Source organism: Miniopterus schreibersii (assembly GCF_964146895.1).
Source record: "Miniopterus schreibersii genome assembly, chromosome: 18".
NCBI classification, from domain to species: Eukaryota; Metazoa; Chordata; class Mammalia; order Chiroptera; family Miniopteridae; genus Miniopterus; species Miniopterus schreibersii.
The window spans coordinates 25,717,462-25,740,795 of record NC_138121.1 but is presented as its reverse complement, the minus strand read 5'-3'; the positions used below and the strand labels follow the sequence as shown (position 1 = coordinate 25,740,795).

At 51.9% G+C, this 23,334-nt stretch overlaps 1 protein-coding gene across 4 annotated transcripts; it reads left to right on the top strand.

Moving 5' to 3' along the window:
- The first annotated feature begins 3,445 nt into the window (after window positions 1-3,445).
- MEAK7 (MTOR associated protein, eak-7 homolog) lies at window positions 3,446-22,400 on the top strand. 4 transcript variants are annotated; one of them, XM_081118793.1, is made up of 9 exons: window positions 3,446-3,515; window positions 6,618-6,652; window positions 9,821-9,997; window positions 11,656-11,886; window positions 12,225-12,369; window positions 13,623-14,048; window positions 18,511-18,629; window positions 20,227-20,406; window positions 20,878-22,400. In XM_081118793.1, exons 3-9 carry the CDS (start codon window positions 9,845-9,847, stop codon window positions 20,989-20,991), a joined length of 1,368 nt encoding a protein of 455 aa, XP_080974919.1. In that variant the 5' UTR covers window positions 3,446-3,515; window positions 6,618-6,652; window positions 9,821-9,844; the 3' UTR covers window positions 20,992-22,400. The 4 variants fall into 4 exon arrangements, with proteins under 4 accessions (XP_080974919.1, XP_080974918.1, XP_080974920.1 ...); XM_081118792.1 differs by having other exon boundaries at window positions 3,467-3,530; XM_081118794.1 differs by having other exon boundaries at window positions 3,486-3,563.
- Window positions 22,401-23,334: the final 934 nt, after the last annotated feature.

The window sequence follows — 23,334 nt, the reverse complement described above, 5'->3', positions numbered from 1 at the left end:
AAAGCAGATGGGTTTTTAGTTGGTTTTATTGTCTTAATTTGTAAAGCCAGGTCACTCCTCCTTCCCCTCCCCCCTGGCCTGCACCTGGGACGGCCACTCCTGCTCCCTGACTTGCCTTGGCCGCTCGGGCCTACAGGGAATCGAATGCACTGCCTTGGGCACTACTGGCAGTGTACACAAGGCTGTGTACCAGTTCGCTACTACCTTGGCTTGCAGGTGACAGAAACCTCACTTGAGTGAGCCAAGCTGAGGAGCTGGGGAGATTCACTCCTGTCACCGGAGGGCAGGGTCGGCTGGGCTTTAGGACACTTTGCTCTCATGGAGCTGCTTCTCCTTGGCAATCGGCCTCAGCTCTCTGACCATTTTCTCTTCAAAGGACCATGCCTTACGAGCTGTCATCAGCTGGGCACAGCCCTGGGGCAGGGCCAGGCAGGAAGGGGCTCTCTTCTCTCTTCCAACTTGGAAAATGGCCAGGTAGCCTCTAATTGGCAGGTGGGTGGGGATGAAGGTGGGTAGAAAGAGCTTGGAAAGGCAGGAGACCCTTGACACAGGAAAGGAAATGTTCAGATAGCCTCTGAGTTCTTAAGCCTGGAAATTCCCGTTGATTTCGTCATAGCCCACCTGTTTTCCTGCGACAGCCTCTCACCCCCAGCCTCAGCTAGCCCCCTCCAACCATCTTCTCCCCCTAATTTAATCATCACCTGCCCACTCATTCAAGGAGTGGGGACTGATGAGAGCAGGGGCTCTGTCATTCACTGCTGTGTCACCAGCGCCTGGCATGTAGTAGGTGCTCAATATGTATTTGCAAACTGGAGGGACAGCCTGCCCTTGCCCTTTTGGACCTTATAGTGGTCCTAGCCCCACCAGCCTAAGATCATCAGGATCAAGCCCATAGTCTGACAAATCGGGTGTTAGCTTACTGCACCAGGAACCCTGGGCAGCTCACCTGGCAAAGGTAAAGAGTTTTCATAGGATTTTGTTGAAGGTGAGATGACATGAAGCAGAGTTTTAACAGGCTTGGTGTGAAGCAGGACCATATGTGAAGGGGCCAGCAATAGGTGTGGGCTGCAAATTGGATCTGGCTCCTGTTCCCTTAGGTGCTACCAAGTCAAGATGGCCATGGGATGTGTTCATGATGCTGTGTCCAGGACGTTGTGCTCGGCACCCTGGCCAGAAATCCAGGCTCTTTTCTAAAAAAGTGACTTACATACTCCAGGAGGGAGCTGGAAGTTTCATTCTTGCTGGGAATTTCAAACAGCAAAGTTTCTGCTAATCTATGATTTTAGAGTTCAAAGTTCTTTTTGAGTAAAACAGTCATTGTTTTAAGAAGGGGGTTGTTATAACATTACAGCTTCAGCTGGGTGTCGTTGAGAATACTGTCCCTGTGAACTTTGCAGCTGTTTTTTTTTTTAAAGTTTTGTATTGATTTTTAGAGAGAAGGGAGAGGGAGAGAGAGAAAAACATCGATGAGAGAAAGAAATATGGATCGGCTGCCTCCTGCACGTCCCCTACTAGGGATCGAGCCCACAACCTGGGCATGTGGGCGTGTGTTCTGACCAGTGATCTCCTGGTGCATGGGGACAACACTCAACCAACTGAGCCAAACCTGCCGGGCTGCAGCTGGTTTTGTCTGTGTCTCTCATTTTGGCCTGGTGTGATGCTCCCTCAGTCTAGGGGGCAGGACAAGTCTTTGTGTGTTTAGTGTGGGGGACGGGTTGAAGGCCAAGAGGCCAGGAAGGAGGCTGTAACTTTGGTCTAGGTCTAGCCTGGACCTACATAGGGAAGTGGGTGAATGCAGGACATATCCTGGAGGTAAAACAGATTTAATAAGTAATGGAACACGGGGAGAGAGGGAGGAGACATCCAGGACGCTTCCAGGTCTCTGACTCGGGCATGGAAGGTGGTGACCTGCACTAAGGAAGCAGGTAAACAGGAGAAGCAGTATTTGGAGGGAAGAGGCTGCGTTTGGGTTCAGGTGGGCTGAATTTGACGTGTAGCCTTGGAGAGATGTCTGATCAACAATCGGACATACCTGTCAGGGTTCAGGCTCTAAAACCAGCTGGCCTGCAGGTTTGGGGGCCTCAGCGGAGAGGTGGGAAGTGAAGTCATGAGGAAGGATGTTATCTCAGAAGGCGTGTGGGGTGAGAAGAGGAGATGCTGTAGGGAGCAGCATGAGGAAATCCAGTAGAGCAGAAGCCAGGAAAGACTGAAAACTAGAGGAAGAGGGCGAGGAGAGCCAGCAACTGAGCGACCTGGAGGCCCAGGAAGGAGAGCTGGAACAGGGAGGCAGCAATGACACCGGGGAGCCACGGCATACTACGGCCCCTGGGGCCAGGTTTCAATGGTTTGGGGTCTGAATGGAAGGTGATGAAGCGGCGACAACAGTCGAGACATTTTGGAGTGAAGGCGGGGTGGGTACTAGCTGGAGAAGGGCGTGGGGGTCAAGGAAAGTGTGTTTAGCAAGACTGGAGAGACTTAAGCACATTTAGAGGCTGCTGGGAAGGGGAGAGAGGAAAGAATACCGGCAGGACTTGGTTACCCGCGTTACTGGGACGGGGGACCAGGCTCAGAGGGTCTGCCTAGCGCCAGCCGGTAGTGTGTGGGTTCTTGACTTTGTGTAGGAAAACTTCACACACGAGGTCACGGGGAGGGCAGGAGCCCACGCTCAGGTTAGGAGGTGGTACTTTCTTTAGGCGGGAGGGGGCTCCTCCTGGCGGAGAACCAGCGGTGAGGAACGAGGGGTGTCGGAGGAGAGCTGCCTGGGTCTGGATCCGCAGGGGCCTAAGCAGTGGAGGGTCTCCCAGCGGGGCTGCCAGCGGCTCTTCTCTCGTCTGTCTGTCTCTGTCTCGCTCTGTCTGTCTCTGTCTCCTTTACAGCCCGCTATCCTCCACCAGTTATCTTCAGCCCCCACCGAAGCCTGTTTCCCAGCCCCGCCCCTACTCCAGCCCCGCCCCGCCCCTACTCCAGCCCCGCCCCATCCCAGCCACGCCCCTACTCCAGCCACGCCCCGTCCCAGCCACTCCACGCCCCGCCCCAGCCACACCTCTGCTTCTCCCACAGCCCAGCTACTGTTCTCTACTCCCGCCCAGACACCCCATCCCTCCCCAGGTCGGTTTCCCTGACGTCTCCCCTGAATCACTCCAGCTTCTCCTTCCCAGAGCCGTCTCCTGCCCCTTTCCCGGGTCCTAGTCCCGCGGCACCAGCACTACCCCTTCCCCTCCCTCCCCTCCCCTCCCCTCCCCCACGCAGCTTCCTGCCTGCGGCGGCCTGCGGGCCCCACCTACATCCCCGGCCCCGCCCCGCCCTCAGCCGCCAGGGCCAGCCCATTCCCCATGCGGTGCATTGCCATTGGCTGACTCCTTTACAGGACTCCGCCCCCCTCAGCCTCCATTTCTGCGATTGTGGCAGAGAGACGCCCGTCAGCGCTGTCGCCTGGCAACAGGGCTGGCCACTGCAGGGGAAAATCCTTGGCCAACCCGACCGGAAGGCGAGTCTAGTTGGCCCAAACTAGGAAGGTGAGTCCAGGAAAGGTGAGTCCAGTTTGGCGATGACGGAGGCCGGAGGTGAGCTGGGAAGAGGCGTTGGGCCGGTGGCCTGGAGGCGGGGGTAGGGATCAGGGGCAATGACCCTGGTCCTGGGGGCGAAGGTACCCTGAGTTGCCTGGGCCCGGCACCTCCCAGGCTACCCATGCCTCCGGCCCTAGGTGGGGGAAGGTGGGGGTGGGCGGGGGTGGGGGATGGGGGAGGTGGGGGTGGGGGGTGGAGGGGATTGGGGGGTGGGAACAGCTTCGAGGGATGGGGGGTCATTCCATGTGGTCATTAGAGCACAAAATCACTCCGTACCTCCAGCCTTTCCTGTGCTGGAGATAAAAGTGGCCCAGCAGGTGCCATCTCCAGGGTGGAGGCCAGCTGTCCGGAGGGGAGAGCAACAAAACTGGTATAGACATAGGAGAGACAGAGGAGCATGTGGGGAGGGAGTGGGAGTCAGGGAGGTTAGGGTGGAATGGGAGTGCGGGGCGGGACACACACACACACACACACACACACACACACACCCATCCCCCCCCACCCCCCACCTTTCTTCCTGGTGTTCTGATCGCAGCCTGCTAGCTTTCCCCCAGGTGAGTTGAGTCTGGTCACTGAATTCAGGGTAGAGGGAAGGGGGGAAGCACTCCTATGCTGACACCTCTGCAGATGAGTCAGTGGGGCTCTCTGGAGGGAGGAAGCCAGCCTTTGGCAGGACAGTTCACCTTCCTGCCAGCAAGGACTCTGCTGCTGAAGGCTGGCTCCGGCCCAAGCTGACCTTTGGCAGAAGGACTGCTGGCCCATAAACAGGGCTTTAAATGCTTCTGTCCAGATGAGGTGGTTGGACTCTTCCCAGAAAGGGGGAGCGGAGGGTCAGGTCTTAGAGGAACATTGAGGTGCAATCCTCCTAAAAGAGAACTTGATATGGGTAACCTACAGGTGACTCGGGCCAGCGGAGGGTGGTTGTATGCACAACTCGCGGGGAAAAAGTCTGTCCTGCATGGCGAGGTGCACCTGGGACAGTCCCGTGAGAAAGCCATTGCTGGGGACTTGAAAGAAAGTCCAGGAATTTGCATTTGGGGAGAAGTAAGGATGCATGGAATGCCTCCACGTCCTTTCCAAAATCGATCAGAGATTCCTGGTATGGTTAAAGCCATCAAGGCTAGGATGGATGAACTGGGGAACACTGTACCATTGCCATTACTTTATCTGGCCTTGCAGAAGCTCTTCAAAAGGAGGTGGGGTTGTCATTGGAGCTGTTTTGTGATCTTTCCCTAAACCTGTGCTCTGCAGACTAGGAATGGTGGGGCAGGGTAGGGCCATGTTGTTAGAGGCTGCCCCTCCGCCATCGGCCTGAAGCTCCTCCTTGAGGCTGCCACTCACCCTTCTCTCTCCTACTAGAAAAACTGGTGTTGCCTTTGGGTCTTTCCTGGTGTCTCCTGGTGCTGTCCTGTGCCAGCCCCATGCTGATGGTCTGCACCTCTCCTGTGCATTTCTGCCCTCCCTTGGCTGCTCGCCCAGCATGTTCCTCTCTCGCAGTGTTTGGGCATTGGGCAGGTCTGGCCGGGCTGCTCCATACTGATTTGTTTTCAGACAATAGTGGAGGAATCTACTTCGAGTAGGACAGAGGAGGAGGTGGTGTGGGCTGGAAGTGAGGGGCAGACGAGGGCCCCCTTGCTCTGTAGCCTTTTCTGGTACCTTCCCCACACCAGACCTCACCTCCCTGATCTCCATGTTCACCCCACACCTTTGTGTGCACTGCCCCCGCTTCCCAGGTGAACCTCCTGTTGGTGCCTGAAGACCCAGCCAGAACACATCTCGAATCCTGTGTTCTCTCTCCGATCCCCACAGCACTTGGCTGTCTCTCCCTGTTAAAGAGGACGCTCCTGCAGTCCTGGCCTGCCTGAGGCTTTTCTCTGTCACCTGCTCTCTCTGACCGGCCCATCCCAGGAGATGCTGAGCTATGTGTAGAAGGAATAGATGCATTTGTTGACATCAGGAAGTCTGCAAGAGGTAGATCCTGTGGCCCCTTAGTGGCACAACCCCTGGGTGCACTAGAAACTTCTAAGGAGTGGCATTTAAATGTTGGTGGCTTTTTAGCCCCAGTTAGTAGGGCAGAGGGTGAGAAACCCCTTAAAGAGGCAGGTATTCCCTAGGAGAGCAAGTCCTTGGTTCTGAGCAAGGAGGAAGCTTTCTCAGGATTCTGGGAACCTGAGGTGTGGCATTTAGATGTCTTTGTATGTTAAGAAAAAGCCAGAGGTGGCTTCATCTTGAGATCCCTTCCTCTTTGTGGGCTCTCCCTGGTGGCTCTGGGCTTGTGTTCTTCGGGCTGGGGTGAACTGCATCCTTGTATGTGCTGAGACCCTGCCATGGGCTAGGCCTGGTGGGTTGGGGGGTACAGCAATGAGGCATACTGGAGCCATCCCGTTGTGAATGGTAGAGAGAGTGGCACTGATCCAAGGGACCCCTGAGTGCTATGGGCCCCTGGAAGTGAGTCCCATAGGAGCTGAACCTGGGGTACTTGGGCCTTCTCAGGACCTAGGCCAGGTCAGCCTCCTGGGATTTACACATGGGAGCCCACAAGGAGGTGGGAGAATGCATTGGTCTACCCGAGAGGCCAGCAAGGAATGTCAGTAATTGGACAGGCACACCCCCATACCTGCGTGCGCCAGGTTGGCTTAGGTGCTGGGCAGGTGGCTGTGGGCAGAGTCTCTTTCGTGACTTTCAAATTCTAGCCAGCCAATTAGGCATGAACCTGGGTGCTGGGGGTGGGGGTGGGGCAAGCAGAATGAGCAGGGATGGGCCTGTCTCCATTTCAGTTAGGACAACAGTCAGCCCTAGGAAAATTACGAATACTGGGTGGTCTGGAACCCGAAGGCTGAGTGTGATGGTGAGGTGTGCAAGGTGGACAGTGAGGGCCCTCTGAACCAGACAAGGGGCAGAAAGGAACTGCCCAGAGAGAAGGTGTCTGGTGCCCTGAGTAGAGCACACATCCATGAGGCTGGCCTTGGGAACCTGCCTGGGGTGGGCACGGCCTCGAGAGTTCAGCTTTGAAGTGAAGGTGGGCTAACGTCTCACACCTTTCCCTCCCAGGTGCTGGGAAGATCTTCATTGATTCCAGCGTTTAGGTAAGTCATGGGCCTTCCCATGTCACAAACCCTAAGGTTTTCTAGAGGACGTGAAAAAGCGTGATCTTTGTATGAAGACCCTAAGAATGCAAGGACTTCACGAGGGTGCATTTTTGTACATTTACCATTTTCAGGATCTCAGCGGAATAACAAGATAGGATGCAGGGAGAGATGTGTGACACATTTTCTGGTGACCTGATAAATTGACACAGATTTTGAGTGAATTGAATTTCCCTGGTTGTGGTGTGTGTGGTGTGGTTGTAGTGAGTATGAATCTAAAAATACTTTTGACTGAAGTTGTCATGATTTACCAGTGACATATGTAAAGCCGAGACAGAACAAAGCAAAAGCAGGACCACACTGTACAGACAAAGATAAGACCACTGTGCAAGCTCCCCAAATAATCCCAGGCCCTTTCCTAGTAAACACGAGCAGTGCAGTCCTTCCTAATGACAACTGTAACCCCATTCTGTTCTTCCTGCGTCTTTTTAAAAATTATTAAGACACCCACTCGCTGACTTGCACCCAGTCCAGGCTGAACCCTCCCTTTGAGCCTCCCAAGAAGGCAGCCCCCTCGCATCCTGAGCCCCCCACGCTTCCTCACTGCAGCAACTTAGAAATGCAGCTTCTTGCTTGTCTTTAGCCAGGGGGCATGGACATATTTTCTATTGTGGTTTCTCCTGGGCAGTGCCTTAGGCCATTTCATAACGTGCACTGCACTCGGGATGTAGGAAATTAACTGCGGAGTCAATGATGTCCTGCCCTCCTCCTCCATTTGCTTTGCACTGTTTCCTACTCCCCCTGGAAACCGTGGTTAAAAACCAAGTGATGATGGCCTGTCTCCTAATGTAGCCCTAAACGATCAGGTTGTTTCTTGGGGCTCTTAGAAGAACTGATGGAGGAGACAGGTCTGTCTTGGCGTGGCTGCTTGAATTGTGGCCCTGGGGGGACTAGGGACCAGCTGGTGCTGCTCACTGTGTGCCAGAGATGAGGGAAGCCTCGTGCAGGCTGGACCTTGAGGTTTCCTTCTTGGCTCCTACGCTGCTGAGAAACTTGAGGAGTGGAAGCATTTAGATCAGATGACCCATGAGTGACAGCCCTAAACTGGGTTGCTAAGGCCTCATATCCAGCCTGCCTTTGTGAGTGCACCACAGTCCCTCTCCAAGGAGCCCTCTCTGTTCAGGGCAGATGGGTCCCCCTGTCAGGATGGCAGTGATTAAAAAAAACACACAAAAAAAGACGACAGGAAAAATAACAAGGTTGGAGAGGATAGAGCAAAATTGGAACACCTGTGCTTTGCTGCTGGGAACAGAAATAGAAAACAGCTTGGCGGTTCTTCAAAAGTTAAACGTCAGATTACCATAGGACCGAGCAATTACACTCTGAGGTCTGTACCCCCCAAATTTGAAAGCAGGGACTCAAGTACATTAAAGGTGTGTGTACAATACCCAAAAGGTAGAAACAGCCTAAATGTCCGTCAACAGGTGAACGGATAAACCAATGTGGTATTTCCACACACTGGAATATTACTCAGCCATGAAAAGGAATGAAGTGCTAACACATGCTATGACATGGATGAGCCTTGAAAACATTCTGCTGAGTGAAAGAAACCACTCACAAAAGACCACATACATATAATTCCATTTACATGAAAAGTCCAGTGTAGGCAGATCCCACAGAGATGGCACATTATCGCTACCAGGGCCTGAGGGAGGGGGAATGGGGAATGACTAGTAATGGTTACAAGGTTCCTTTTGGGCGAGATGGAAATGTTTTGGAACTAGGTAGAGCTGATGTTGGACAATATTGGGAATGTACTAAATGCACTGAGTTGTATCCTTTAAAAAGGTGGATTTTATGTTAAGCAAGTCTGGCCTCAATAGAAAAAAGGAAGGGAAGGAGGGGAGGGAGGAGAGGGAAGGGAAAAAGGAAGGAAAGAAAAGATCCCAACTGTACCCCATTCCCCCTTGAGGTTTTGAATAGCCAGGACTTGATGAGCCTGTTATATACACTTCGCGCCCTCTGAGATGTCCTGTCCCTCCCTGTCCTGGTGGGAGATGGTTGACACTTGCATTGGCTTAGTTTATGGAGTGCTTGTCTCTCCAGCAATTTCACCAATGCGAATTTGCAAATTAAGTTTTAAAACAAAAATTAAGAAGTCATAGCGTTAGCCTCTTAAGAGATTTTTTTTCATCTGACTGTGCTTTTCTCTTTGAATCCACGAATCTGTTGGCATTTGACCCCTTTCTGTAATGAGGTCTGTGACAGTGTACAAAGATCACCAAAGGTCACTTGCTTTAGGGTACTAGTCTCTGCAAACATTCCTGAGCTCATTGGCTGGATAATTTAATTATCACAGTGATCTCTGAGAAAGGCTGTGATTATTTATTTTTTATTTTTATTTTTTGTTAACCCTCACCCGAGGATATTTCCCCCCCATTGATTAGAGAGTGTGGAAGGGAGGGAGGGAGGGGGGGAAGAGAGAGAGAGAGAACATTTATGTGAGGGAGACACTGATTGGTTGCTTCCCACACACATACTGAAAGGGGGCCTGGGATAGAACCTGCAACCCAGGTACATGCCATTGACTGGGAATCGAACCTGCGACCCTTTGGTGTGCAGACCAATGCTCTGATCACTGAGCATACCAGCCGGGGCGGGCTGTGGTTATTGAGAAATGTGGAACTTGAGGCACAGAGTTTCGGTAGCTTGCCCAAGGCTACCCAGCTAGTGGGAGGCACAGCCACGATCACAGAGGAACACTTGTCAAATAGCATGTGCCCTTTGTCCATGATGTTTTCAGGGTGTTGATTTTATTCAAATACATGCGATCATCCAGGCAACAGATTTTTTTAGGTTAAAATACTGATTTTTCTACCTTTTAGTTACATTAACTTGGGAACTGTGTTTTGAAATAGCGAAGCTGTTTGGCAATTACGAACATGTTTTCAGAGACCATAGGAATCAGGACTGGGTTTTCACACTCGTTGATCTTGACTATTAAGTTGCACCACGTTGAAACAACATTACGTGGCTGTGATGTGTTTTGGCTGCATTTCGCAGCTAAGTCAATGTTTATTAACTTGATCGTATAATTATCAGAGTTTATTTTCTGTGGTTATGACATTCTGAGTTTTCTCTCTAACTTGGTATCTTTTCCTTCTGCAGAGAGTCCTGCCAGATACAGGAAAGATGGGGAATGGCAGAAGCTGCTCGGCGCCGAGCGTTTGCTCGCAGTTTCTTCCTGAGGAGCAGGCTGCGATGGACAGATTGTTTGATGCCCTGTCATCGGAGAAAGGCGGCTCGAGCGCCTCGCCCAGATCCTTCTCTCTGACGGCTCTGAAGGCAGGAGTCACAGTCATCAGCTAATGTTTAGTCCAGGGCAGGAGCCTGCAAACTATGGCCCGGGGCCAGAGTCGGCTCTCCATTTCTATAAGACTAAACTTTAAAAAGTTTCTTTTCTGTAAAGGGTCAGACAGTACATATTTTCAGCTTTGTGGGCTGCTGTGGTCTCTGTCACAGCTACTCGGCTCTGCCTTCAGATCACATTTCTAACTTGAGGGTGAAAGGAGGGGCCTGCCCCGCTTTCCGCCTGTTGGCCGTTGTCTCCCGACTTCCCTCCGGGTGACAGACCGCCTTAGCAGGACTCGTAGGTCCAGCGACCGCAGTCTCAAGTGTTCTTTGCCTTTAGGGTTTGTACGTGTTTGATGTCCTGGGAATTGTATGGTACTCTTAACAAAATGATGGTGTTTCAGAGTCAAGGTTCATCTGACAAGGAGTTAAAACTGCCCGTTTCCCCATCTCTCTGCCCCGTTCCATGGGGCTTTTAACTGCCTGTGTGAGCACTCAGACTGAGGCAGGGCGCTGGCAAAGACGGCACCAGCCCGCCTTCCTGGCCGGGGGCGGGGTGGCAGGTGTGCAGGCATTCCAGGCGCCGCCTCTCCTTGGCTCTGCAGAGCGGGAGCTGAAGGGCATCGGGGTCCCTCACATACTCGCTTTGCAGATGAGCAGAGGTTATGTGGGTCACGGGTGGTGTATATGCATGTGCACAAGTATCTCCACTGACCAAAACGACCCCCGTCTGCCTGGCCACCCACCACGCAGACTGGGTGGCGATGTTCAAAAGTGTTTATCTAGGTAAATATGGTTTAAGTTGATCAGAAAACCTTGGTGACAGTATAAAGTTTCCTTTGGGAAGGAATCTGAGATTGCTTTTCTAGTAGAACTTCAAAAACACCTGCAAAAATAGATATACTCTTTTTGAGAGGTCAGGGTGGGGACCAGCTTTACAAGAACTGCAGAATATCGATGCTGTCACAAACACTGTAGAGAGTTGTTACTGAATAATCCAGCATTCAGACCCTACTGTGATGGAAGCTCATGACTTGCTTTCTCTCACCATGTATTTTTAATCCCCGGACCAAATTTGATCTGATGTCAGTCTAAAGGAAAGCGATATTTACAGAATATTTTTGGCAAGACATTAACTAAGAACTAGATTTTAAATTTAAATAAAAATTAATTAAAATGCATATTGAGCACAGACGTGAAAGCTAGCTAATGATATATTTGGAAGTCCTAATACAGAGGAGACCAAATTAGCTATGAATGGACATATGCACCATATGTTAGTAAATTCAGACATGCAAATGGCAGCTGTCAGTGTAGGATGAAGGGGCTGCTTTAAGCAGAGTGAAGAGCAGATGGTGGCCAGACGTGGGAATGACATGGCCGACCTGGGGACATTGGAGAGTTTGGAGAGAGGGGAACTGATTGTGGAAGCATCTGATGGCCAAGATGAGCCATAAGCCAGGACACATTATGTTTGTGGGTCCTTGGGTGATGTGATGCTCTTAGATGGGGAACAGCTGGTACGCGTGGGGATTTAGGAAGGTTACATGCTGGTAGAAGCACCATGGCGTGGCAGTCCTTGGTCATGGTCCCCTTGTTACCATGTTTAACTTGGGCTCTGTCTAGCCTTTTCTCCTTCTTGTCCTTAACAGAGTCACATTGGACAAGCTCTTCCCCCAGAGATGATCACCAGACTATATGATGGCATGCGGAGGGTTGACCTGACGGGACAGGCTAAGGGGCCCAGCGAGAGCATCTCCCGGGAGCAGTTCACAGTGTCGATGTCCCACCTGCTGAAAGGGAACTCCAAGGAGAAGAGTCTTATGATCCTGAAAATGATTTCTGCCACAGATGGTCCTGTGAAAGCAAGAGAAGTCCAAAAGGTAGGCCATGAGGACCATTGCAGGCATCCCAGGTAGCCTCAGTGTCCTTAGGTGGGGGACTCGGGGTGATCAAGCAGCTGGTGGAAGCATCACAGAGATGTCCATCTTTGGAGAACCCTAGACCACAGAACTGGTCGAGGGAGGTCTGAACTCCTGGACAGAGGCCTTGGCAAAACCAGGCCAGCCAAGGGGATCATTAGAAAAGTGAATAACCACCTAAGTTACATTTCCCCATTGTGGTTGGCATTGAAGAGATAAAACACTCTTCCCTTTGTTGTTGTGGCATAGGTCTCTTGTCTTGGTAGAAATGTTACTAATGGTAAAATTGTAATCTTAAGTTTACAGAGGATCTCGTTGGCTCTCTAGTGCACGTGCTAAACCACAGACAGGAGCTGAGAGGCTGGACCCAGAAGAAATCTCCAGGCCCCCTGCCCACGGTGCAGGTTCTGGCTGCTCAGCTGGTCTCTGAGATGAAGCTTGCAGGCAAGTGCCCCGTGTGTGCCCACACTATGAGGCCTTGGCAGCGTAGAGTGGTACGATACCATCTCGATATTGCAGCCTTGCAGTGAAGTTTTGAAATCAGAAAGCATGAGTTTTTCACCTTGGGAGGACTATTTAGATCATCTAATTGGTTGGCATATAACTGTTCATAGCATTTTTTTTATAACCCTTATTCTGCAATGTCAGTGGTGATCTTCATTCCTCATTTTAGTCACTTGAGTCTTCTCTTTTTTTCTTGGTCAGTCCAGCTAAAGGTTTGTCTATTTTTTTGTTGATATTTTCAAACAGCCAACTTTTGGTTTTATGGATTGTCTCCATTGTTTGTCTAGCCTCTCATTTTATTTTCACCCAAGTCTTCTATTTCCTTCCTTCTGCTTCCTTTAGGTTTAGTTTGGTTGTCTTTCTAGTCTCTTAAGCTAGAAGATTAGGTTACGGATTTGAGATACCTTCTTTTTTAGCATAGACATTTATGACTATAAATTTTCCTTTAAACACTGCTTTAGATCCAGGGACCTAGAAGCATGGAACAGACTGAGGGATTTCAGAGGGAAGGCAGGGGTGGGTGGGGAGAGATTAACATAAGAATTTATATGCATATATGCATAACCCACGGACACAGACAATAGTGGGGTGAAGGCCTGCAGGGAGGGGTACAGGGTGGAGGGGATCAATGGGGGAAAAAGAGGACATTTGTAATACTTCCAACAATAAAGATACATTTAAATTAAAAAGATAAAAGTATTACTGTTTTATTATAAAGCTGGATTTTTAAATGCAGTTTGAAAATAGGGTATATTTCAAAAATTCATTTAAGTGAGGTATTTAGAACTTAGAAAGAATATAATATATATAAAGTACCAGTAGTTTTCCTTCTCATAATACCACTATATCACTTCCATTCTTCCCCTCTCTCTAAAGTCAATAAGCATATCCTTGGGTGAGGGTTTAAAAAATAATAAAAAAACAAGTGAAATTGACTTCAATAATATGTCCAAAATGTAATTTAATATTGTCAATCGGTCAATCAAAAATGATTGAGATATTTTATATTCTTTTGTCCATACCAAGTTTTTGAAATTGGGTGTGCATCTCACACTTACTGCACATCTCAATGCAGACAAGCCACGTGTCGAGCGCTCAGAAGCCGCGCGGGGCTCCCATGTTGGACAGTGCAGGTTTAGGTGACCAGGAATATGGAGAGGCAATCGCCCACTAATACTGTTTCTCTTCCCTAGATGGCAAGAAGCTGCTGGGGCCTCAGCAGCTGGACTGCGCCTGTGACCAAGCTGTGATTGAGGACTGGGTGTTCAGGGCCCACCTCGTGGCCACATTCCTGAGTGTGGTCATCCACAGAGGCTTTTTCCTGAGCTTGTCCCTCGATCTGGCCACTCTGCTCCCTGAGCGTCAAGTTGACCAGGGGCAGGAGTTTGAGAGCCTCCTGGACGTCCTGTCTGTCATCTATGTGAACTCCCACCTGCCCAGGGAGCAGCAGCACCGCTGGCATCTGCTCTTCTCGTCTGAGCTCCATGGGCACAGCTTTGCGCAGCTCTGTGGGCGCATCCCCCACCGAGGGCCCTGTGTGGTGCTCCTCAGGGACCACGATGGCCACGTGTTCGGTGGGTTTGCCTCCTGCTCCTGGGAAATCAAGCCTCAGTTTCAAGGTAAGACTTGGCCACCAAAACCCAGTGGTAGCACAGGGCTTGTTAGGAGTTCTGGTCAGACAGCTGCAGCATGGAGACCTCTGAGCACCAACAAAGGATGTGAGCATTTAAAAAGGGTGTGAGCATTTCTTCCAGCATCTCCAAGTGTTTGCCTAGATGTATCGGGAGGAAAGTGAAGCATGATGCTGCTTTATGGTGGGTCAGCGCTTCACGGATTTCTCTTTTGATTCTGACGACAGGGTCAGGTAAGCAGGACAGGTATCCTTGCCTCGGATTTTAGGTTTTTTTCAATGGTGCCAGGTCCAGGTGGTGGGGGAGGCCTCATAAAGGAGTGGGAGATGCCAATTCTTTCAGATGGGATGTTTTCTCTCACTGGACTGTCTTCCTTTCCTGGAAATCTTCGTGTGTCTGCTTTACTGCTTCTGCCATGGTTTTTTGGCTTTGTGATTTTGCTGGAGTTTGGAAGAACTTTGCGGGATCTCGAATGCAGCGAATGAATGGCTCTAAGTGAATTCTTGCCCTTCCTCAAAGAAAAGTGCTCTGAGAAACATTTTTAAAGGACTATGTTGAAAGCGCTCATCTGCTGGGCATACTTGGGGATGAAGCTGCCTTCCTAGGGCTTAGTGTCATTGCATGTCCCCTGGTGTGTGGCCTGTCTGCCTGAGCCTGTGTTCTCAGTAGGGCTCTTTGGGGCCAGCGGCTATAGAGGGCTTTTCCTAGTGGCTCTGAGAGGCCAGCTACATTCTCACTCTCACTCCCTGGACTACATGAATTCTGGGTAGGTCCCTCCCCATGAGGGGGCAAGGTTAACACCCTCCCTGGCTGTGTCAGTGGAAGGGAGGATCCAGGGACATGAGATGCAGAAGATGGAGAGAGAGGCACCTTGGCTGAAGACTGCCATCCAGATCAGACGGTCATCAGCTCCCGCCCATTCTGCCTGCGTCCTTCCCGCATCTTCTCTCGGTCTTACTCTCAGCAGTATTGTGTAGCTGCCTCCTCACTGGCCCTCTGCTTTTAGTCTCACCCCTCTAATCCATTTGCCAGTCCCAGATCATCTCCTGGAAACCCTTTAACAGACCCCTCACTGCCCTCAGGGCAGTGCACCTTTTATCTCCACTCTCACGATCCACTCCTGTCCCCTTACGACCCGTGCTCAGTCCCACTGGACTTGTGGTTTCGAGAACAGGCCATGCTCCCTCTCGTCTCGGGATGTGGCACATGCTGCTTTCTCCTCCTTCCACCCGTTTGCACAGCCAGCTTCTTGTTGGGACTCAGCCCAGGGTCACCTCCTCCAGGAAGCCTTCCCAGCCATGCAAGGGCCGTGTGCTCCCTGTGGTCCTCAGTTGTACTGCACGCTTCAGGAATTGTTCCTGTCTTTCCTTCGCTGAGCAGAGCTGCTGCTGGCTGGGGAGCTGTGTCCAGGTGCAGGAGTTTTAGCAGCAGAGGGTGACCCTTTGCCTGGGATGGGTGGAAGGAATCATGAGATGAAGGTTGGTTACCTCTATCCCAGAGATCCTGTTATTTCTAGGATTTTTATTTTCTCTTGGTTTTAGAATGTTCTAGATCTTCAATCCAGGTGCTGCTACCAGCTCTTCCCCACTGTGTCAGGGGTTCCCAAGAGCACCCACACATCAGTGATTCACTAGCAGCACTCATGGGCTCAGCATATAGCTGTGCTCATGGCCACAATTTACTACAGTGGGAAGATACAGAGCAAGATTAGCACAGGGAACAGTGTGGGGTGAAGTCTGGGGAACCAGGCACTAGCTCCCAGAGTCCCTTCCCAGTGGCGCCACACAGGACATGCTGAACTCGCCCAGCAGCAGGCTGTGATGACACGTGTGAAGTGCTGTCCACCAGGGAAGCTCCACAGGGACTCAATGCCCAGGGTTTTACTGGGGGCCAGTCACGTGTGCACCCTCTGCCAGGCACAGCAAAATCCCAGACTCCCAGGGGAAGGCAGGTGGTCAACACCAATCATTCTGTTTGTACAAACATTTAGGCACAGGGGACCACTGCGATCAGTTCTGGGAGTGGTGGGACCCTCCCAAAATCCAGGTCCCCAGATGTCAGCCGAAGGCCTTTCTGGGACTGCAGTCTCAGGCCTGCAGCAGCCCCATTCTGCATGCTCACCTTTTCCTGTCACTGTGTCACCGGGGGTGGCACATCTTCCCTCCTGCCCCATCTCAAGGCTTTGGGGAAGGACGAGTTGCTTGTCTCTGGTTGGAGGCTGTGCTATAGGATTTGGACAAAAACCCTGAGAATCCTTATTAGAGATAAAATGTTCACTTCTTTCAGCTCCTTTAATATTAATTCCAGGTTGGCACTGTTGGGTTTAATGTTTTATTAACAAGCAGAATTAATTTTCTTGAAGAATGGCAGAAAAATGCAGTTCCCAAGTTCTCCAACTTGAGTTTCTTTCTGTTCTGAAATATGAGGATGGAATTCCAGCAGAGGGCAGCCTTGCACCAGAGTCCGGTCAAATTCAGAGGGTTCTTGTCCATTCCTCTTGGAAACTTCTAAAGTTTGAGACTCGAGGTGAAGTGACAGCCATGGGGTCACTTTTCTTTTGCTCTGTTGCCTGTGGTGCAGTTGAAAGGCCTGTGGCTTTGGACCAAGCACAGAGCCTCATGAGTCCAGCTCCTGTCCTGGGCAAGATGCTTGATTTCTCTGGGCCTCGGCTCCCCAGAATTACGGGAAATGGTGCTGTGGGAAAGCAGCTTGTCAATTGTGTCACAGTGGGTGGTTGTCAAGTATTGTTATTCTGAGAGAGAGGTGGGAGCCTCACTGTTGTGACTTTTTTTGCAGGCAATACTGATCCCACGGGTCCTTACTTCCATGTCCTAGAAAGAGTCTGCCCCCACCTGGCCTCCCTGCTAAGGAGAGGCCCCCTGGTGGACTAGAGTGGGACCCATTGCAGCTGAGGGGGTCTCTGCTTTGTGGCCCCATCACTTTGCTTAGCATGGGGACCGAGTAAAATATTGGTCGAAAGACAGCCATAGGACTGCAAAGCAAAGTGATGCTCTATGCCCAGCACTGGGGGCAGCCGGGTGGGACCAGGTAGTTCATTGCTTCTAAAACTGCCCAACCTGCTGGAGCCACTCAAGCCCTTGGACTCAGTCCTGAGTCTTTGCCTAAAGCCTGCTGTCATCTGACTTCAGGTGACTGCTCCAGGCTCTTCTCCCTTCTTCCCCTGCCCCAGCGATCACAAACCCTTCAGTACAGGGAAGGGTCCCTGCTCATTCGCCATACATCTTGCCGCTGCAGGGAGGGGGGCCGTCCAGGGAGTGGCTTTCCCCCCAGCCATCTCCATCCCAGGCTGTCCTTCCTGAAGCTCAGCCTCCAGAAGCTCCCTGACCGTTCTGACCGCACCCCCGTGGGTCTGTCTGGGTTGAGGCCTGAGCGTCACTTACTCAGCTCTGCTGCTCCTGCCCTTCCTGCCCCTTGAGGCCCCTCGGGCTTGAATCCCCCTACGTGTCTGTCCACAGGCTCCACATTTGCGCTCCATTTACTTCCCGGGACCTTCCTTTCCGCTCCACAAATTGCCTGACCCCAGAGTACCATGAGCAGGATCTTGAGTTGGCGTGTGTGGCCTGTTTTGACATCAGGTGCCCCTCATGCTGTCACCGTGGAGGGCTAGGCCTTCGGGCTAAGTTCTCTCAACTAAGGGAGTGCATCTCTGGTTTGGCTGCCCCTTAGCTCAGAGCTTTCTGGGTCCAAGGTGTGGCCTCCATTCCTCTCCCTGGTGCTGAATGTGCTTCTGGAATGAATCAAGAAAGGGAGGGAGCTCTGAGGCTGAGCATGCTCTTCATTTCCACAGTTTGGGCTGGTACCTTCTTTCAGTGGCAGCATGCCCACCCTGTGCCCTTGCAGGAAGGTAGATGGCCACCTTTCACTGCCTGTCCCCTTCCTCCCCTGTGGGCAGCTGCGTGTCTGCAGGTTTTCCCTCCTCTCTGGACGATACCCTCTTTTAGGTTGGAGACAGCCTTACACAGCATCCAGTGCTGACTTGATGAGGCTGTGCCAACATCAAGTCAGTACCTGGAGTGATCGCCTGGCTCCTTGATCCTAAGTTAAAAGGCCACCCATGTTTCCTGACTTGGATGCATTTTTCTGATGAACAGCAGGCAGAGTGCCTGTCACTGCTTCCCTGGTGAGAGCAAAAAGGTGTCCCCAGCAAGCAGATGTCAAATTTCTTTTTGTCACTCTCCCCCTCAAATCCTTAGCTCATCCTCTGGGGCCCTGGGTGGCTGTAAGGCTTACCTTCTGCGGGGCCTGGGAGCTGCCTGCCGGTCTGTTATGGCTGAGCCCCTGGGCGTGTGGGCTCAGGGCACATCTGAAGACCCATATGAGGGTCCTCGCCGCTTTGCCTTCTGAGCGGTGGTTTGTTTGCAGCCCCTGCCTCTCTCCGTGCCCAGCTCAGATCAGTGATCCTGCTTATTTGTGCTCTGGTCACTTTTAGGGGACGACAAATGCTTCCTGTTCTCCATCTTCCCCAGCATGGCCGTGTACACCTCCACGGGCTACAACAACCACTACATGTACCTGAATCAGGGGCAGCAGACCATCCCCAATGGACTGGTGAGGACTGGGGAAGGGCCGGGGACGTCCCACCTTCGTGGTGTCCATCCCCAGTGGAATCAGCCTTGATACGCCCAGACCGACGCTTTCCAACACCTCAGGGGAGCTGTGTGCATTTGGTTACACAAGCTTGTCCTGTCCTGTTCATTCTGCCGGGTTTCAGGGCCGCGACAAGTGACGAGAACAGAATTTCTTTTGTGGAAGGTCAGAGCCTCTGTTGGGGTATTTTGGTGGTTTGTGTGCAAATGGTGGATTTGACCAGTTTTCCTGGTAATCAGATGGTTGGTCTGTGGCCTTCATGGCTGGACATGGTGTTGTTGTCAGACCTGTCACCAGGCCCTGCTGTCCTGCCACTTGCCTGGGGGATGAGCTGGGGGAGGGGAGGGGAGGGGAGGGGAGGGTAGGGGAGGGGAGGGGAGGGGAGGGGCACGCCCAGGGCTGGGTTCCCTGGATCCATGGGGAATTGTCAACAGTGAGTCACAAAACAGTGTGTGGGTCTCCAGGTGGGTTACCGCACCTCCTGTCTGCTCTGTTCTCCGGCCTGGAGACAGCTACAGGAAGAATAGGAGGGTGAAGGCCAAGGGCAGACAGAGGGGCTGGGGTGCGTGAGGGGCTGGGACAGGCACCCATGCGCACACAGGAGCCCAGCTCCTATGAGCCAGCTAAGTGTGGGTGAGAAATGTGTCTCCTGCCAGCACTCCAGCCAGTTTTTTTCTCTGCTTCTTATCGGAAAGCTCCTTTTGGGAAATTCTAGCCCTATGCTTGCAAAGCCAGGGGCTAGGAAGGCTGGTCCCCCGTCAGGATGGTGAGTGCCCTGTGCTCCTTCCCAGGCTTGCTGCGTGCCTCCCATGGGGCCACCTGAGGGACCCCCAGACACCTCCCAGAAAGGGCAGTTTGGTGACCACAAAGGCAAGGGCTTTGGCCTCAGGAGCAGCACTCAGTAGGTCCCCAGAAATCACCAGTAGTCAGTTGGAGGGAGAGAAGTAGCTCTGAGTATCTACTGCATTTTCTTGCTTTGGCCTCTTGCTCAAAAGTAGTTCCCGGCCACCAGGGACACAAGAAGAGGTGGTGGAGGTGGCACCCAGACCAGTGACCAGGGAGGTGGACCGCAGTTCTGTTCTCACCAGGAGCTTAGGGCGGGCAGTGTGGCGGGTGGTGGCAGAACGTCTCTGCATTACACCCCCACCCCCCAGACCCCCCCCGCCCCCAGTCTGCTTCCTGTTTTCTTTCCTTGCCGTTAACACACAGAGTGAGGGACTTACACCCTCAGCACAGTGCCCTGGTCTGTGGGGGGACGAGTGTCCCCGACTGCAGGATTTTCATCATCAGCTTCTCTGGGCCCCGGTGGTGTGTTGCCGCCCTCTGCTGCCAGCAAGTGTAGCCCCGAGAGAAAGAGCCATGGGGTGGGAGTCTGGATACCTCGATTGTTCTAGTAACTTGTAATGGGACATATAAATTGCACCATATATTTCAGAGTTAGAAAAAGGAAATTCCATCCACTTGTCACCCAGCCTCGTCTCAGACTGGTGCCTAAAGCTGATGTGGGCTTGGAGTGCGATAGCCAGACGAGGAGACGCTGATGGTCTTCCCTTCACAGGGCATGGGCGGGCAGCACAGTTACTTTGGGCTGTGGGTCGACGTCGACTTCGGGAAAGGACACAGCAAGGCCAAGCCCACGTGCACCACCTACAACAGCCCCCAGCTGTCAGCGCAGGAGGACTTTCGGTTTGAGAAGATGGAGGTGTGGGCGGTTGGAGACGCCTCCCACTCGCAGCTGGTGAGATGGGGGCCTTTCTTCACCCTCAGCTTTACCCCTTTTACGAGGTGGAAGCATCTAGAGACAGTTTATTCCAGATTTGTTTCTGTCAGTTGTTGCTGGCAGTGGGTGTACAGCAAAGTCCTGCTGGGGTCCGTGTGTGTGTGTGTGTGGGGGGGGGGGGTTAGCAGAATGAACCCCTGGGAAGCTGGGCCTGCCCAGGGAACAGGGGTGCGTGGGTGGCCCTGTCCTCAAGATGAGGTGGGTCAGGGCGCCTTCTAGTTCTGTGGTTCTGCAGTGAGTCATCGTTGGGCCCTCTGTATCTTGTCACCTCCCAACGATGGCATGCCAGGGTAGGGGGACCTCAGCAAGGGAGCCAGAGCCCCTCCACATCTTGTAACAGTAGGCTATCAGTCCACTCTAATAAGCTTGAAACCTGCTCTGGGCTGCATATCATGGTCATTGAACACGCCCACTTCCCTTTTTCCCAAGGCCAACAGAGGCAAGAGCATTCTCGACGTGGACCCGGAGGCCCAGGCCCTGCTGGAGATCAGCGGGCGGAGTCGCTACAGCGAAGGGCTCCGGAAAGCCCCTGACCAGGAGTGAGGAGGAGCCTGGATCGAGGGTTGTCCTGGAGCCAAGCGTGACCCCCTGGACAGAGCACACAGCCTTCAGACCTTCTCGCCATCCTGTGCGTGCCTAACTTTAACCCAGAGCTGCGCTGATCACATCCAGGTTGTCGTGGATGTGCTTCATCTGAACGCAGTGATTCCTCTGATGCCATATTTTGATCAGTGGGTGTATCTCCCAGAAATCCTGAGGGTCATATTAGCAACTTAACTCTTATACTTTGTTAATTTTGTATTGCCGAAATGCAGAGACACGGAGACACTTGAGACCTGTATTGGAATCAGCATTTGATGGGCATGTGGGTTCGTGTGAAGGGGGTTCCACCCACTGGGGGTTACTTGGCCCCTGCCGAGGCCGTCCCAGTTAAAGTGCCTTGGCATTCCATTTCGACTGCTAAGGACACAGGCATTCGGATGGGAATCTCGATGCTTTTTGGTGTATTACAGGGGGAAATAGCTGAAGGTTTTGGAGACAGCGGTGTGGGTCTTCAGTGTTTGTAAGGGTCCACATCTGCCTTCTCAGCTGTTTTTAAATGAGTCTGTGCCATGAGCAAGTGGGAAAATGGGAGCGCCAGAGAAGCAGAGTTGTCTTTCTGTTACTAATCTAATGTGGGGACCTTTGGAAGCCCTTCTGTAGCCTGTTACATAAATTAGTGGTAACTTCGCAGCACTGGCCTGGGTCCTGGGCCTCACACTCTCCTGTCAGTATCCCCTCCCTGCCCAGTGCTGCTCCCAGAGGGGAGGGCTGGTCATTTGACAGCTTGGGCTTGCTTTAAACAAACCCCAGTGATCCTGAAACGCTGAGGACCTCTCAGGTGGGCTGGGCTTCTAAGCAGAGCTGCTATCTCGGGCCTGAAAAAACTATAAACACACTGCAAATTCTCTCCTTCAAGGAGCTGTGGGTGCCTCACTCAGACATAAGCCTCGGCCTCTTGTCTTTTGCTCTGAACTTTGACATTTTATTGTAGAGTTTGTCCTGATTATAAGCCATAGCAAACTGTGCTGTTTGCATTTTGTAGGTTCATTTTCTCCCAGGAGGCTCATCAAACTTGGCGCTTAGCAGTGCCCTTGACAGAGCAGAAGGCACTGCAAATTAGCCTTCAAAAGAAAAGCACACGCTGGGATGGCGTGACACACACAGACTCGGCCGTGATTGATTTTCCTTATAAAAAGCCAGTGTATAATATAGCCTCTCGGGTCCACTATGTGACTTCCTAACTGATGGAGTAGCAGTTACAGGATATTGGGATCCTCAAATATCCTTACAGAAGTCCGAAGAATTAGGTCTCAAATCTTCCGTTTGTTGGGGAAGGTTTTTTTCTTTTGTGTTTTTTTTATAAAATGCAATGAAATACCTCACCAATAAAAGGCCCACTGGTGGCTGTACCTTGAGCACGTACCATTTGCTGCTGCCTCGGTGGCTGTCAGAGAGGCTTAGATTTTGTGTCCTGCGTGCTTTCTGCCTCGCGCTTGTTCTGAGAGTGCAGATCACAAATGGGGATATGTTTCCAAAGCTGCACACTTCCAGGAGGAAAGGAGGGGGCCCAGGCCGGGCGTGTGGGCACCCGGGGGTGCCGCCCTCGCGGTGGGCCTGCGGTTCGGAGCACACAAACCTCTAGGGTGTCCGTCGTGGCCAGGCCACTGGCCTGATGCTCCACCTGGGGCCAGGAAACCTGCGATGCTTTTTAACCAATGTTCTTTTATGAACCGGGAATAACAATTCAGGTTGTAAGGACCAGCAGCCTTCCTGTAACTGAAGACTGCTCAGCACCCAAAAAGGTGCTAGAAGAAAGAGGCGAAAAAATGCAGTTCCTGATACAAACGTGGCTATTTTCTCCCACCGTATTTTTTAGTTAAATTACCATAGGTGGACATGGTGAAAAAGGTCAAACTGGAAGGATAGAACTTGAAAGGGGCGTCTTCCTCCTACGGCCTTCCCAGCATTTCCTTCCCAAGAGACAGAAGCCCTCGTGAGAAGGCCACTTAGGTCTCCTTCCAGAGGTAGCGCCTTGCACACTCAGCGTAAGTGTTTACACTCTGGTGTGGCCCGTACTTTTGATTGGGTGCAGATGCCCCCCCCCTCCCCCGCCTTTGTTTTCATTGACTGCGTGACGTCCCACGATGCGGATGCAGCCGCATTTCTAGCAATGCGTTCAGCCAGCCCGCTGCGGAATGTTGTTTATAGCCAACCACAGTGGCGGTGAATATCCTGTGTGTGTGTCTTGGTGTGATTTTTGTCTGGAGGGTAAACTCTCAGAAGTGGAATTGTTGGATCAAAAGGTACGTGGATTTTTTTACTTAGATATTGACAAATTAACCT

Excerpts from the sequence above, each read along its gene's own strand:
- MEAK7 (XM_081118793.1), top strand. The coding sequence starts at position 9,845 with ATGGGGAATGGCAGAAGCTGCTCGGCGCCGAGCGTTTGCTCGCAGTTT. Across the intron at positions 9,998-11,655 it reads TCTCTCTGACGGCTCTGAAG|AGTCACATTGGACAAGCTCT; the intron begins GCAGGAGTCACA and ends TGTCCTTAACAG. Across the intron at positions 11,887-12,224 it reads AAGCAAGAGAAGTCCAAAAG|TTTACAGAGGATCTCGTTGG; the intron begins GTAGGCCATGAG and ends TGTAATCTTAAG.